Source organism: Melampsora larici-populina (assembly GCF_000204055.1).
Source record: "Melampsora larici-populina 98AG31 unplaced genomic scaffold MELLAscaffold_15, whole genome shotgun sequence".
Lineage (NCBI taxonomy): Eukaryota > Fungi > Basidiomycota > Pucciniomycetes > Pucciniales > Melampsoraceae > Melampsora > Melampsora laricis-populina.
Genome location: NW_006768779.1, coordinates 1 through 13,104, shown reverse-complemented (window position 1 = coordinate 13,104; position 13,104 = coordinate 1). Strand labels below are relative to the sequence as shown.

At 43.6% G+C, this 13,104-nt stretch overlaps 3 protein-coding genes across 3 annotated transcripts; 2 read left to right on the top strand and 1 right to left on the bottom strand.

The window, feature by feature from the left end:
• Nucleotides 1-112: 112 nt before the first annotated feature.
• Nucleotides 113-2,665, top strand: MELLADRAFT_62517 (uncharacterized protein; the record flags this gene model as incomplete). Its single annotated transcript, XM_007409397.1, has 4 exons — nucleotides 113-228; nucleotides 291-654; nucleotides 720-2,187; nucleotides 2,250-2,665. 4 exons carry the CDS (start codon nucleotides 113-115, stop codon nucleotides 2,663-2,665), a joined length of 2,364 nt encoding a protein of 787 aa, XP_007409459.1.
• A 1,024-nt stretch (nucleotides 2,666-3,689) lies between these two features.
• On the top strand, nucleotides 3,690-7,108 carry MELLADRAFT_62516 (uncharacterized protein; the record flags this gene model as incomplete). Its single annotated transcript, XM_007409398.1, has 11 exons — nucleotides 3,690-3,715; nucleotides 3,786-3,850; nucleotides 3,906-3,973; nucleotides 4,036-4,101; nucleotides 4,157-4,216; nucleotides 4,275-4,337; nucleotides 4,392-4,459; nucleotides 4,501-5,072; nucleotides 5,295-5,537; nucleotides 5,607-6,521; nucleotides 6,885-7,108. The coding sequence occupies 11 exons, from the start codon at nucleotides 3,690-3,692 to the stop codon at nucleotides 7,106-7,108; spliced, it is 2,370 nt and encodes a 789-aa protein (XP_007409460.1).
• A 3,501-nt stretch (nucleotides 7,109-10,609) lies between these two features.
• On the bottom strand, nucleotides 10,610-13,101 carry MELLADRAFT_105751 (uncharacterized protein; the record flags this gene model as incomplete). The annotated part of the gene is made up of 5 exons (XM_007409116.1): nucleotides 10,610-11,883; nucleotides 11,920-12,162; nucleotides 12,499-12,726; nucleotides 12,780-13,025; nucleotides 13,068-13,101. 5 exons carry the CDS (start codon nucleotides 13,099-13,101, stop codon nucleotides 10,610-10,612), a joined length of 2,025 nt encoding a protein of 674 aa, XP_007409178.1.
• Nucleotides 13,102-13,104: the final 3 nt, after the last annotated feature.

Below are 13,104 nucleotides of genomic sequence, written 5' to 3'. Positions count from 1 at the left end.
TGCTTCAGGTCAACCCATTTGAGGGACTGAAGAGTCTGGAACATTGCTGGTCAACACCAATGTGGCACCACGTAGTCTCTTTATGTGATCTTCTGTTTTCACTGTTTTGACCATGTATCACAAAGGGAGGAACATTACTGGTCAAAACAAACCCCGGATGACATTCTTGCCCGAAGCACACAGTGTCCTCTGGCATTATTGGAATTCTCAAATCAGGCCGGTTGCAGTGTAAGTCTGTCATCATGTCCCTACTCTATCAGCTAGCTCATGAGTAATCCTCTATCCTCTAGTTTCTTCCTCCAGGTGCTAGGCCTTGTTGATCGTGCAAAGGAGATGGCTACATGGGTTTGGGTTAGCAGCAGAAAAGGTGTTTTGGATACTGAGGACTTTAGCAATATCCTCAAAAGGCGCTTCCATGAGGGTGGGGTGGAACCACTTGGGGTTCGCGAGTGGCGTCAAGCATCAGTAGCCATTGTGGATGCGCACATCAAGATTGATCATTCTGTGGGAGAGAATACAATGTTTGAAAAACAGCAAGGTCACAGCAGGAACACTGCAAACATGCGTTACGCTGGTTGTGGTGGCTATGACATTGATTGTGACTCTGAAACAAAGTTCCGGTTAGTCAGTCATGCCATGCATAGATTTTGGAATGTAAGTTTCTCTCACAACTGGTCACAACTGCAATCTTTGAAACACCTGCTGACTCTCTCACACAGATTGATAGTGTGCGCACAACTGAATTTGTCCCACTAGTGCTTGAGGATCAGCTGACCGGGGCAGAACTGGCCAAAAAGGCTCTGAAGTTGTATACAGAAGATGAAGATGCAGAATTTAGGACAACTTTTCAAGCACGCTGGGTTAAGGGTGTATTTGACAGACGGGAAGACTACTTGATTGTAGCTTGTACTGGGGGTGGTAAATCATTGGCATACACTCTACCTCCTTTAGTGGAAACTTCCGGCACTACAGTTATCATCCAACCACTATGTGCTCTTGTGTCTGAAACGGCTTTGGAGCTTGAACGTATGAAAGTGGATCACATTGTCTATCAGCCTGGAATGGAGATTGATGATTGGAACAGGGTAGTTGTTTGTACCACTGAAGCAGCTTCCACCCCAGCCTTTCGACATCAGCTCAAAAAACTGGCCAAAATCAACCGATTTATTATTGATGAAGCCCACTGCTACTTGGACGACATTGGTTTCCGTGCCTACGCTACTGGGGTAGCCAAACTTCGATGTTTCAATGCACCTTTTATTCTGATGACTGCAACCCTGCAACCCGATCATGAGCAAACACTGCTAAACCTTTTCTCAATTCAAAATTATGTACCTGAGCGTGAAATTACAGCCCGGAAAGAACTTCAGTTTGTCATACATCCCGTAACTCGAGACTTGGACTTCATCACAGATCAAGTAGCTCTGAACGTTACAGAAAGCTCTCTGGTCAACAGAGATCGAAGTATTATATTTATTGAAAACATCTCAAAATGTGAATTGGTGATGGCCCGGCTGGAAGACAAGGGTATACCAGTAACCATCTACAACTCAAAGCTCACATCTGAAAGTCAAAAGGAACAGGCAGCACTATGGCGTTCAACACCCAAGTGTGTAATGGTTGCTACGAGTGGGTTTGGGGCTGGAATAAACTTCAAGCATGTTCGACATGTGTTTTTGATTGGAATGCCGAGGGATGATGAAGTCAACAAATCGTTTCAGGAGGCAGGGCGCGCTGGACGTGATGAGGCGCCAGCCACAGTCTGGTTGTTTCCTACTTCAAAGCCAGCCAAAGGAAGTTTTGCACACAAACTAATGGATAAGACACTGTGCATTCCGGGTGTGTACGCAAAATTGCTTGATGGAAAGCATCTCAAATGCTACACGTTTGACGCCTTCAACCCTTGCACTCATTGTGATGGACAACATTTCTCCGAACATGACAACCTGCCTTCTGAGCCACCTTCAGGCGAGCCACTGCCTGGTGCCATGGTAGAATATTCTAGCAACGTGAAGAAATCTTGGGATCATCAAGCACGGGTGAAGGATTTGGCTCTTGCCATCAGCAAAGTACGCAAAAGCCTCAAGAAGACGTGTGGTTGGTGTTTAGCCAAAAACATACAAGAAAAGCATCCACCTCATAGGTGCCCACAACTGGCCAACAAGAATTGTTGCCGATGCTCTGAGAGTGAGTGGAATTCCATTTTATACATGGATAGTACACCTGATCTGATTCCTCCTGCTCAACAGGTGGACATACAATTTATACTTGCAAGCGATCATTGCTGTCAAATGTGATGGAGAAAAATGGAACACATGATCTGTTTATGTGCCCCAGGTGTGGCTTGGCCAAGCAGTACAAAACTGAACCCTTTCACATCAATGGTTACGACAAGGCTACCCAAAAATGTGATAGTGGCCTTCAGGATGTTTGTCAGTGGTATGTCTGGTATCACTGGAGGTACAAGAAGCAACAAATTGAGGATGTCATCGCCTGTCTCACATTCAACGTCAAGAAGGTCCCCACAACTATCTCAACCAAGGAGGCAACCACTGAACAGTTCATCCAGTGGCAAGGCAGCAATGGGTTTTTGGGATGTCCTTGGGCCAATGTAGTCACATTGTTTTTGCTTCTCAGCAAACCTGACCTCAAGAAATGGTTGTAAAGGTAACTTTGTGTTCCACATGTGACTGATTATTTGCGGTATTTAACATCAAGGACTGGTTGTAAAGGCTGAACCCTTGAGTCTACGTTCCAACTGGAATTACCTGCTGGATGTAATGTAGTCATCTTTTTTGTGACGTGCCTCAAGCTCCACTCAGTTGTGGAGTACCTGTCAGTTGCCAAAAGCTCGCCTACCAGCTGACTATGGCGAGCTTTTGACCATGAATAACACCTTGCCTCCAGAAAGGATTCTGGAATGTCCGCTGCACTCAGATCCTCGCCTCCTAGGCTAAGACGGCGAGCTTTTTCATTTTGATAGGGTGTTGGATGACTACCCTGGCCTGTCACAGGCAGGATAGCTCACAAGTAGGTTATGAGAAACATATGCAGCTGTACAAGACAAAACCTAACCTGATGAGAGGTTTCATTAGATGTTGAGTCAACTCAATGGACCGACCAAAGTTAGATTATTCCAGATAATCTTCCTCCCCGCACCAACTCACTCCGCAGGCCAATCCGGATTCTGCTTCCAGGAGGCTCATTTATACTATTTGATCTCCTTTTGCCCATCAACCAACCACATCCATCAACTTTATCATCATTCAACACACAACTTTCCATTGGTTCCATTTGTATAAGTCTTGCCGGTTGGAAACCTGAGCATTGGGTTAGTTCAGCGTTATTCCACATTCTAACTTTTGAAATTTGTCAGGTGGTTGGTCGTTGATCATCACTTACATTATTACAAGACACCCACATAGACACCACCCATGATTGACCCCGAAGACTCTTTGGAAACTTCACGTGATGAACTGGTAGGCCTTCATTCAACAGTACCTCCATCTCATCCGTTTGCACATCAATTGCCCTGGCTGATTCTTATTTCCCTGTCCTTATTCCACTTCTAGGAGCTGTCAGGCAGGGTTGCGGTAGGTCTAATCAAGACATTAATGACTCTCCCACAGTTGAAAACTTACGCACATCACTACTGTCCCCACTAACGCATCCTTTCCCAAAGTCACAACATGAATCAGATACCAACAACAGAGTGGTGAGTGCACCACCGTCAAAAACCCTGCCATTCTGCGTATTTGGCAAGGTGTAGATTATACTGCATTCAGGCTGGCTGATGCGGATTGTTTTGTTGCCTCAGGTTTCAGGAACCTCTTCCTTGGGATTCATAAGGGTCTGTACAGACACTTGTGTTGTGTAGTGTAATCAACGTGTACTGACATGTTTAGCTGCACAGATGCCACGACCTTCCCTTACTCCGGACCCAGAAGATCACCAGCTGACTACCAAAGATTGGGTATGTAATATAACCCCTACCTTCTCTCCACTCATATCCCTGATGGATATACTGCACTACAGGTCACTCAAGTCCCTCCGAGCCCATCAAGGTCACAGGCACAGGACACAGAGCAATCTGTTGAAGAGGTAAGCTATTGCTCAAATATTCATGGAAAAAAACTAATTTTCTAAACTCCTTCAGGACCCATATCAGAGAACACAAGTGATGGATCTAACCCGTCGCAACAGGAATGTGATACAGGTGAGCTTAGTCTTGGATAAGTCTATATGGAAAACTCATTTGTCACACTGGCTTCAAGGACTCTGAAGCAGAAGAATCTCATGACAAGCCTGGACACAGGAGATCTAACGTAGCGGACAATGTGAGATCCATATCTACTGCAAACTAATGTAGCTACCCGCTGACTTGTCATTAGTCCCCCAATACTCAGCATGCTGTCACCCGCACAATCGAAATCACCAAGGCTAGTAGGCGTGTCAGGAGGTGTGAGTCATCCACGGGTCATCCCATGCTAAACTGTGTAGCCCAACATTGACCAAATCATCTCCACCAGGGCAGGAGCTCTATGACTCTACCACGGCTCAAGTCGACACCATTCTTGAAGAAGAAGATCCTGAAGATGATGCGATTGTGGAAGAGCTTGCTGAACTTCTTAAGGATCTTGAGAAAAACAATGCGTCAGTAACAGACAAGAAGAAGAAGCTAGATATCCTGATATCTCAAGGTTGTGAGGGGGAGATAGAGATTGCAGTCTTTGACCTGGTGAATATACGGAAGTGTAGGCACTCAAGTGGCAGTGCAGGTCAGTCATATAAAGGTGGTATGTCTTATGCACCCGCACCCCAGCCACCTAATGCATCCCCCCTAGGTTCCCTATCTCGACAGATTTGTCCAAAGCGCCAAAGGGCCAACCCCTCCTACAAAGAAAGCCACATCAGGAAGTCCAAAGGCAAGGCCAAATTGTACAAAAGTACGGAACATGTGACAGCATCCGATGTTGAGGACGGCGCCGAAGAACACACCAACAGGGACACCCGTACCTCGCCCAACACGTCAACTAGTGATCTCCCCTTTAGCTCAGATGTGGATCTAAAAAGTCAGTTTTTTCAAATGATTGTCCAAACCTCGCCATGTGGGACAATTAGGCAAGCTTTTGGTACTGCTTCTTGGGCCACTAACTGCTGGCTCTAACCGGCATAAGCTTGCCAATTACCCATATTGGCGAGGTTTAGGTTTCTACCTCATTTCAACATACCTTTATGGAATAATGTTATTGGTTAGGGCATGGCTGACATGGCTTTTCATTTGACCTGAACAGAAATCATCAAAGGGGTCACTGCTGAAGAGTCCGCATGTATCCAAGCTTTCACTGATTGCCTTCCTTCACATCAATTCAATTGGGGACGTGCTTTGGCCCCAAGTATCAGGAACATCATATTTTGCTTGAATCACGCTTTACCTCCCCTCAAGGCCGCGGGGTCAGTCAAGTCATTAGAGGCACATGTTGCCAAACTTAAGGAGGTTTGCATACATAAAGACATGCTGAACTTTCTCAAAACAGGTGTGTGTCCTTTTCAAGGATTAAAATGCAATCTGTTTAGTTTCTGACTCCATTCTGATACCTTCATAGCTCCTAACTTGCTTCAACTGTCCATTGACAATCAGTTTTTCACTCAAGATTGTCTCAACTGGGAAATTCTTGAAGCTTCCATCAATCACCCATGGGCCAAAAGGGGTGGTTTTTACAGGGCTTTACATTCAATGGCGTGTAGGACTGACAACACGCTTCAATGGACCTCTGAACCTAGCCTCAAAAGTAAACTTAACAACTCTTTTCGTACATTGAAGCAAATACTTTGTGATAGTATTGACTTGATATCTTATCATACTGAACATGCGGATATCAATATTAGCACTACTGGTATTCATGCTGTTCCTGAAGATATGGTGGCTTTGTCTAAAGGTATTGGGTGGCTATATCTACAAATCATGGTGCGTGTTCAAGGGGAGGAAGAAAATGAGAACAAAAAGGTTCATAAGCATGGCATTGCTTGGCTTCAAAGACGTTACTTACTGGTGATCATTGGGTTGATGCTAATCTACGAAGGTCATGTTTACAACAAAAAATTTGATGATTTCATCAACAATGAGGCAAGGACTCAAGCGGAAATTTGGAATGAAAGGAAGGATTTGAAGGATGCCTCTTGTCTAAATCAATTATCTCTCAACTGGGTGAATCTTCATCCGCAGCGAGCACTCAAGAGTGCTGGAAAGTCAGTCACGAACGGTGTTGCACAAGACCTTACTGAAGATCAATGCAAGGTGCAGGCCACTCGCGACGCTAGCGAGACCCGTAGTGATGCACTTCGTGCTCTGAGCCTGTTTCTGCTCTATGGAACAGCTGGCCTATTCCATGTCTGGACCAACCGGAGGGATGTCATCTTACACGACCCATCCCACCTCATCAACATGTGTTCAATCTTGGCCCTCCGATATCATAATTCTGAAAACAGAGATCGAAATGCCTTTTACAAACGCGCTTGGTGTCGGCTGGATGATCTTGTGATCACGACTTTACACTGGGCAGATGTAGTATTTTTCCCAAGTGAAAAATGATTGACCTGAAGGACAAACAAAATTGAAAAAGGTAGAATTCTGAATTCATTTTGTGTGTGCATTAACACTGCATTTTACTGCATTGATGCTGCATTTTTCCACATGAATGGTGCATTAATAGTGCATTTTTATGCATTAACACAGCATTTTTAATCATTTTGACATTAATTTTAATCATTTTGCATGGTGGAAAAATACTACATCTGCACAGTGTTAGGTCTGTTTATCAACAAGCACGGGGAATTCAAGGACGATATTAACTGGTACAACATGACCACTATATTCAATGAAGACTTTGATACTGCCTCCCTCTCCGCACTGTTCATTATGGACATATACGATGAACTTGCACATCCTGGACATAGCAGGTCCCCGTGTGGTTCAGAAGCACCTCAAGTCATGCTTGCGGGTAAACAACGCTTCCCTGATTTGGAGATTGATCATGAGGATGTCCCTGATGTGGAAGATGATGAAGAGGTGGATCAGGATCCCCAGCCAGGCTCTTCATCTGAGTGATGTTCAGACCCCAATGAGCAAAGGCCAGGCACTTTGAGTAGACAGGATAAGGCTGCTGTAAATTTCTTGGGTCGTAGTAGTGTACTTTGTAGATAGTGGTAGTGTGGGTCAATTGAAGCAATTTCATATCATAAGTCATACACACCACCCTTGAGGGTGCTAGCAAGTGAACCTTGAACTCTTGACCATATTTGGGTTCTGCAACAACAAAAGCTTGCCACCTGATTTGTAATGGCAAGCTTTGGGTCATCCCGTGGCCAAGTAGATCCTCTGTTGTTACTTCTGCAGTCAAACCCCTCTGAAGCCATACCTCTTGGTGGAAAGGGAAATGTATGGCTAAAGAGGGCTTATGTCTTTGTTGGGGAGCCCCTCTATAGGCATACATTCATGCCTATACATGTAATACCCTCTAAAACCATAGAAATCATGGCTGTGGAGGGGTTTAAAGTGTAGCCATACATTTAAAACCCTCTGAAGACATAGAAATCATGGCTGTAGAGGGTTTTAAATGTATAGCCATAGGAACTATGTCCTTGTGTATATGGCTTGATCCCTTGGCTGACACCGCGGGAATAAATGGGTTCAAAACCTGATTGGAGAAAGCAAAGCTGGACCAATTACGCCAAAAAAGTGTTAGAGAAGCTGGTAGCGTAATTTTTTGGTACATCTAACAGGACACTTTCTGTTAGACATGGTGATCTACACTGGCAGATCTTGGAGTTTGTGATAACTTGGTACAGCTATGTTTGTAGGGTTAGCTGGATTTCTACATGTACACCAACAGCCATCAAGAACTGATGTTAGCTGTTTGCTTTGGTTAGCGTACCCCAGCTCTGATTTAAGGACTACACCCCCTGAAGGTGAAAATACCTGACATGATCAGTTTTAACCAAGTGATAGGATTGATGTTGAGATGAGGAGCATGCTGCTCAGTGGGAGTTCTTCAATCGAATTTCCCCAATCGACCTTTTGTCTCTCTTTGTTTGAGTTTAGATTCAATTTTCAGGAACACACTCAAGACTGCAACTTGATTGTTCAACTCATTCAACTATTCAGACTCCAGATACATACATTGTATTTGGCCTGAGTTTTGAAAAATCAACTCCACACTTCATCATGGATTCTTTACAAGATTCCTATCAATTCTACACAATCCACCTCACCAGCCTATTTCTTAATGCTTATCACCTAAACCACTTCTTCTCCATCAATGGATTGTGGCTCTGACCTACTTATTCCCCATTTTGCATTGCTTTGTGGTTATTATGGATCATAGCAGAAATCGTAAGTTCATACTGCTCCGTCTGAGCAGCCTCAACTTCTAATTGACTGTGCCTCAAACCATTCCTCTGCTGTTACTGAAACAGGTTATTCTTGCCTTGTGGATTCAAAAGCTTGGGATTCAACAATCTGTTATGTATATTCCAAATACAACAGGTTATATTCAATTACAACACAACAAAAGAGGAAGAATTACATTACTTCCATCTGGTCATTCCTATTCTCCAAAATCCACGATCCCTGTATGACACCAACAATTCTTGATGTTGACTGACTGAAGACCATGCAAGCTTAGCCATGCGCATGCCAGTGAAGATATCAATGGTGTGAAATTTAGATACTTCCACATGATCCTTGAATATTTAGAGCAAAAGGGAAAGGAATCATTGTCAATATTGAGCCTTGAAAGGGTTGATGATACCCGCGTCCAATGGTTGGACATGCACAGCGAGATTGAGCTTAAAGATTTTCATTTGGATGTGCTTTAAAAACCCCTCAGGCACTGAATGACCAGAGAAGTGATTGATGAGCAGAATAATGACGCCCTTCATGTCCGAGTTGATGATCTCAAGATCCAATCCATTGTTGGAAAATCTTTGTGTCCATCCACACATTCTTCCTTACATAGTGTTTGATTTTTAAAGCTTGAGGTGTGACTCTATTGAAGCAGCGGTGACTTTTATATTGACCAATAAAACAGACAGGAGTTCCGAGGCAATTGGATCCATCAGTCTTACAAGCTAAGAGGACAGTGATGTGATCCTTTGAGGCTTTGACCCCATGACCACCTTGTTGGGTGAGGCCTTGGTCAGGTGGTAGTCTAAATTATGGAACAGTCAAAGAATGAAATAAAAATAATATATACAAATGTATAAATGAAATGAAAACTTACGCATAAAATAGACTGCTCATCCATGTTGTAATCAGACGCACACGTTCAACTTCACTCTCAACTTTTCCCTGAGAAGCTGAAGCAGCTTCCCCATGTTTTTTGTATTCACGTAAGATCTTTCTCCTCTGGAACAGTCAAGCCACCTTGAGACTCAGCCAGGAGCTGCTTGGCATTGGAGTCGGGCAAATTCACGCCATTGTTCCTTGATTTCTTTGCCAGGTAGGAGCATACCTTTTGATTTGCATTCTGGATGTATGTATCAAGAAGTCAATTGACTTTGGGAAATGTGACATCCTTTCCCCGCTTTCCTCCTGAAGTCGTCAAATTTTTTCAAATTGCAAGTTCTTGCAATATCCAAGAACTGATGAGTAATTTTCTAGCAGTCTTTGATTGATTCTTTCCATTGGCATGGTACCAATCCATGACATCAATGTTCCTTGAACATTGCAGATCGCTTGTCAGGTTTCTTCGGAGCTGAGAGTGGTTTTGAAAGCTTTTTGCTTGAAAGTGTAGGCTGAATGTGTCTTCTTTTCTTAATCTTCTTTAAATCTTTAGCATCTTGGAAAGCTTTCGCATTCTTGGTGATAGTGTTGAAGGCTTGTAACTCAAATTTATCAAGCTTTGAGGGCTTGTCCTCCTCCATGGTTAAGATCATGTCCATGAAAAGTTGTTCAGTTCTTAAATTTCCGCCATGGTCCATCCATTCAATTTTGGACGGTGCTAATTCCTTCCCAGCTTCAAGATTCTTGTTGATTTGATTGTTTTTTTTTTGGAATTTTGTCCTGGATAATTCTTAAAGCAACTTCAAGCCGGTCCAGAAGGTATTGGGGGCAAGAAGAGGAGACTGCAACATAGAGACAATTCCCAATTCATGTGATGTAGGGTGGATTTGCTGGATTAAACACTATGGGCAGGATGTCATAGTGCTCCGGTGGTGATGAAAGGCCTTGTTGATCATTCATGCTCTGATGTATTGGATTGTTGCGGTGATACCTGATTCTCGGCCTTCCTACCTTGCTACTGACCATTTGGCCTGAACAAAGCTTTTTTGGTGCACACATATCTAGCTCACAAGCTGGGGCAAGGTATTGCTTCAGACCACCATGATTGTCAAATTATCACCATGAACCAACAGATTGATGGGGAGGTTTTGGATAATATCCTATCTAATTTCAGTCACAGTGGACTAGGAGATGACTTTGATCAACTCTCATTAATCAAAGCTTTGGAATATCATGATTCAATTGACATGAAGAGAAAAGACAAAATAGGAACGAATACAAATGGGGCCACCAATTCCCCTTATACCTCCATTATTGATCATTCTTTCAACTTTCATTATCCTCAGGTTCAGACAGTCCAGATGAAACATCTGAACCAGAATCATGATCATAGTTTTTGCAATCAATTGTCAAGTTTGGAAAGTTTTTCCTACCTGCAAAGTTGACTGGAGGCGCCTCATACCCTTCTGGTGTTCTGCTCCGTCCCAGGGTGAAGAGCTCTTCATAAAGATCTAGTATGAACAGAGGTGTCAGCCTAGAAGCCTCAAAATCATCATTGAGGCGCTCAGTCATTGCTGCCCAGTCCAAGTCTTCCACGAATTTGCCATCGTTGTTGAGGAATCGGCCAAGTGTCGTAATTACATAATCATCCAGGCGACACCATGCACGTCCAAGGAAAGCATTGGGGTCTTTGTCCTTTGAATTGTGATGGCGTAGAGCAAGAATAGATGTCAAGTTTAGTAAATAGGAGGAGTCGTGTAGTAGAACCTCGCGGCGGTTTGTCCAAACGTGAAAAAGGCCAGCAGTGCCAAACATGAGGAATAGACTGAGCGCCCGTAGAGCATTGCTGCGAGTTTCACTGGCGTCACGCACAGCCTGGACTCTTTGTTGATCATCAGTGAGTTTGTCAAGGTCACTAGTATTTGTAATGGTCTGACTTGAAGCTTTGAGGACTCTTTCAGGATGATGATTGACCCAGCTTTGAGACAACTGATTGAGACAAGAGGCTTCTTTGATTCTTTTCTTTTCTTTCTTGATGTCCGCCTGCGATCGTGGTTCCTGAACATAAGCTTCAAACTTTTGGTTGTAGATTTCATTTTCATAAATAACCATAACACCCAAGAAGACTTGTAAATATCGTTTTTGAAGCCATGCAATACCGTGCTTGTGAACCTTTTTCAAATCATTTTCCTCCTCTACTTGATCACGTATCATGATTTGCTGATAAACCCAGCCAATCCCCTTAGCTAAATTCACCATGTCATCGGGGACTGCATTGACACCAGTTGTATGAATTTGGATGGTCTTGTGTCCAGTGTGATAAGATATCACACCAATGGAGTCCAAAAGAATCTGCCTGATGGTGAGATAGGCACATTTGAGTTTATTATTGATACTAGACTCAGATGTCCATTGGATAGTGTCGTCAGTTCTACAAGCCATTGAATGCAAGGCTCGAAAGACTCCATTCCTTTTTGACCACGGATGATTGGTTGATTCTTTGAGCAGTTCCCACTTGATAGAATCCTGGGTTAAGAATTGATTTGCCGCAGATAGCTGCAGAAGGTTAGGTGCTGCCCCATCAACAAAAGTGGTCAGTTCTGAGGTACATATACAAAGAACATAAAAAGATTTACCTGTCTTTAGAAAGTTTATCATGTCTTTATGGTTGCATATCTCTTTTAATTTGACCACGTGAAGCTCCAAGGATCTAAGAGACCCAGTAGCCTTCACAGGAGGTAAGGCATGACCTAAACAGTGTATGATATTCCTAACACTAGCTCCCAAAGCACGTCCCCAATTAAACTGATGGGACGGTAGGAGAATGGCGAAAGAGGTGATGCAGACTACTTCATGAGGGGTGACACCTTTGATGATTTCTACAAAGGAAATACATGATCAGCTACTTCCCTTCAAGGCATTCACGGTACACAGCAATGTGAGGCCAGAAGGAAATCATCAGGCTGAAGATGCCAAATCCTCGCCAAATCCAATAGTTTGGCAAGGATTTGACTGAGCACTATTCATACACATTATTGGGCCAATCCTCGCCAAAAAGGTCATTATGGCGAGGATTAGTCAGGGCACTTTCCAGCAAATGGCTGATGCAGTGCGGATAATACTTTGCTGTGGAAAACATTGTGGACATGTTTTGGCTGAGTGGGTGTGGGTAGGAAGGGTGGGGAACATCTCTAACCAGCAATAAAATGGCTTACTACTCAGGTCCATGTGGCTATCATTGAATACTAATGGCGTGGGGTGATCTGATGTGTTTGATTCGTCATTTTGGAGTTGATCCTCTTCAATGGCGTCCTTGTCGAATGCAGTATTTGTTTTGGTGCTCTTGTATGCTTTCTTTTGGCCCTTGGCCTTCCCCACACGTGGTTCTTTGTAATGAACAATGGTTCTTTTGCGCTTGGTGAGTATCTGTGGGGAAGAAGTGACTAATAAAACCAAGTCAGATCAGGTAGTTCATCATGTTGAGGAACAGACATACTGTTTCTTCCACGCTCCCTGTGCTTCCTTATGTTGACCGGGTCAAAAACCACTATCTCAATCTCTCCTTCACAACCTTGAGAGATAAGCTTGTCTAGGTGTTGTTTTTTGGTAGTGACAGAATAATTGTACTTGTCGAGGTCCTTGAGCAATTCAGCCAACTCTTCCATGATGGCATCATCTTCTGGATCCACTTCCTCCAGAATTTCATCCACCCGCGTCTTTGTGGTGTTGTACAGATCCTGCCCTACATGAGACAGAATGGCCAGTAGTCAGCCAGGTTGCTCACCTTTTGGTGTGGGCTGTTTACTCACACGTTTCATCCG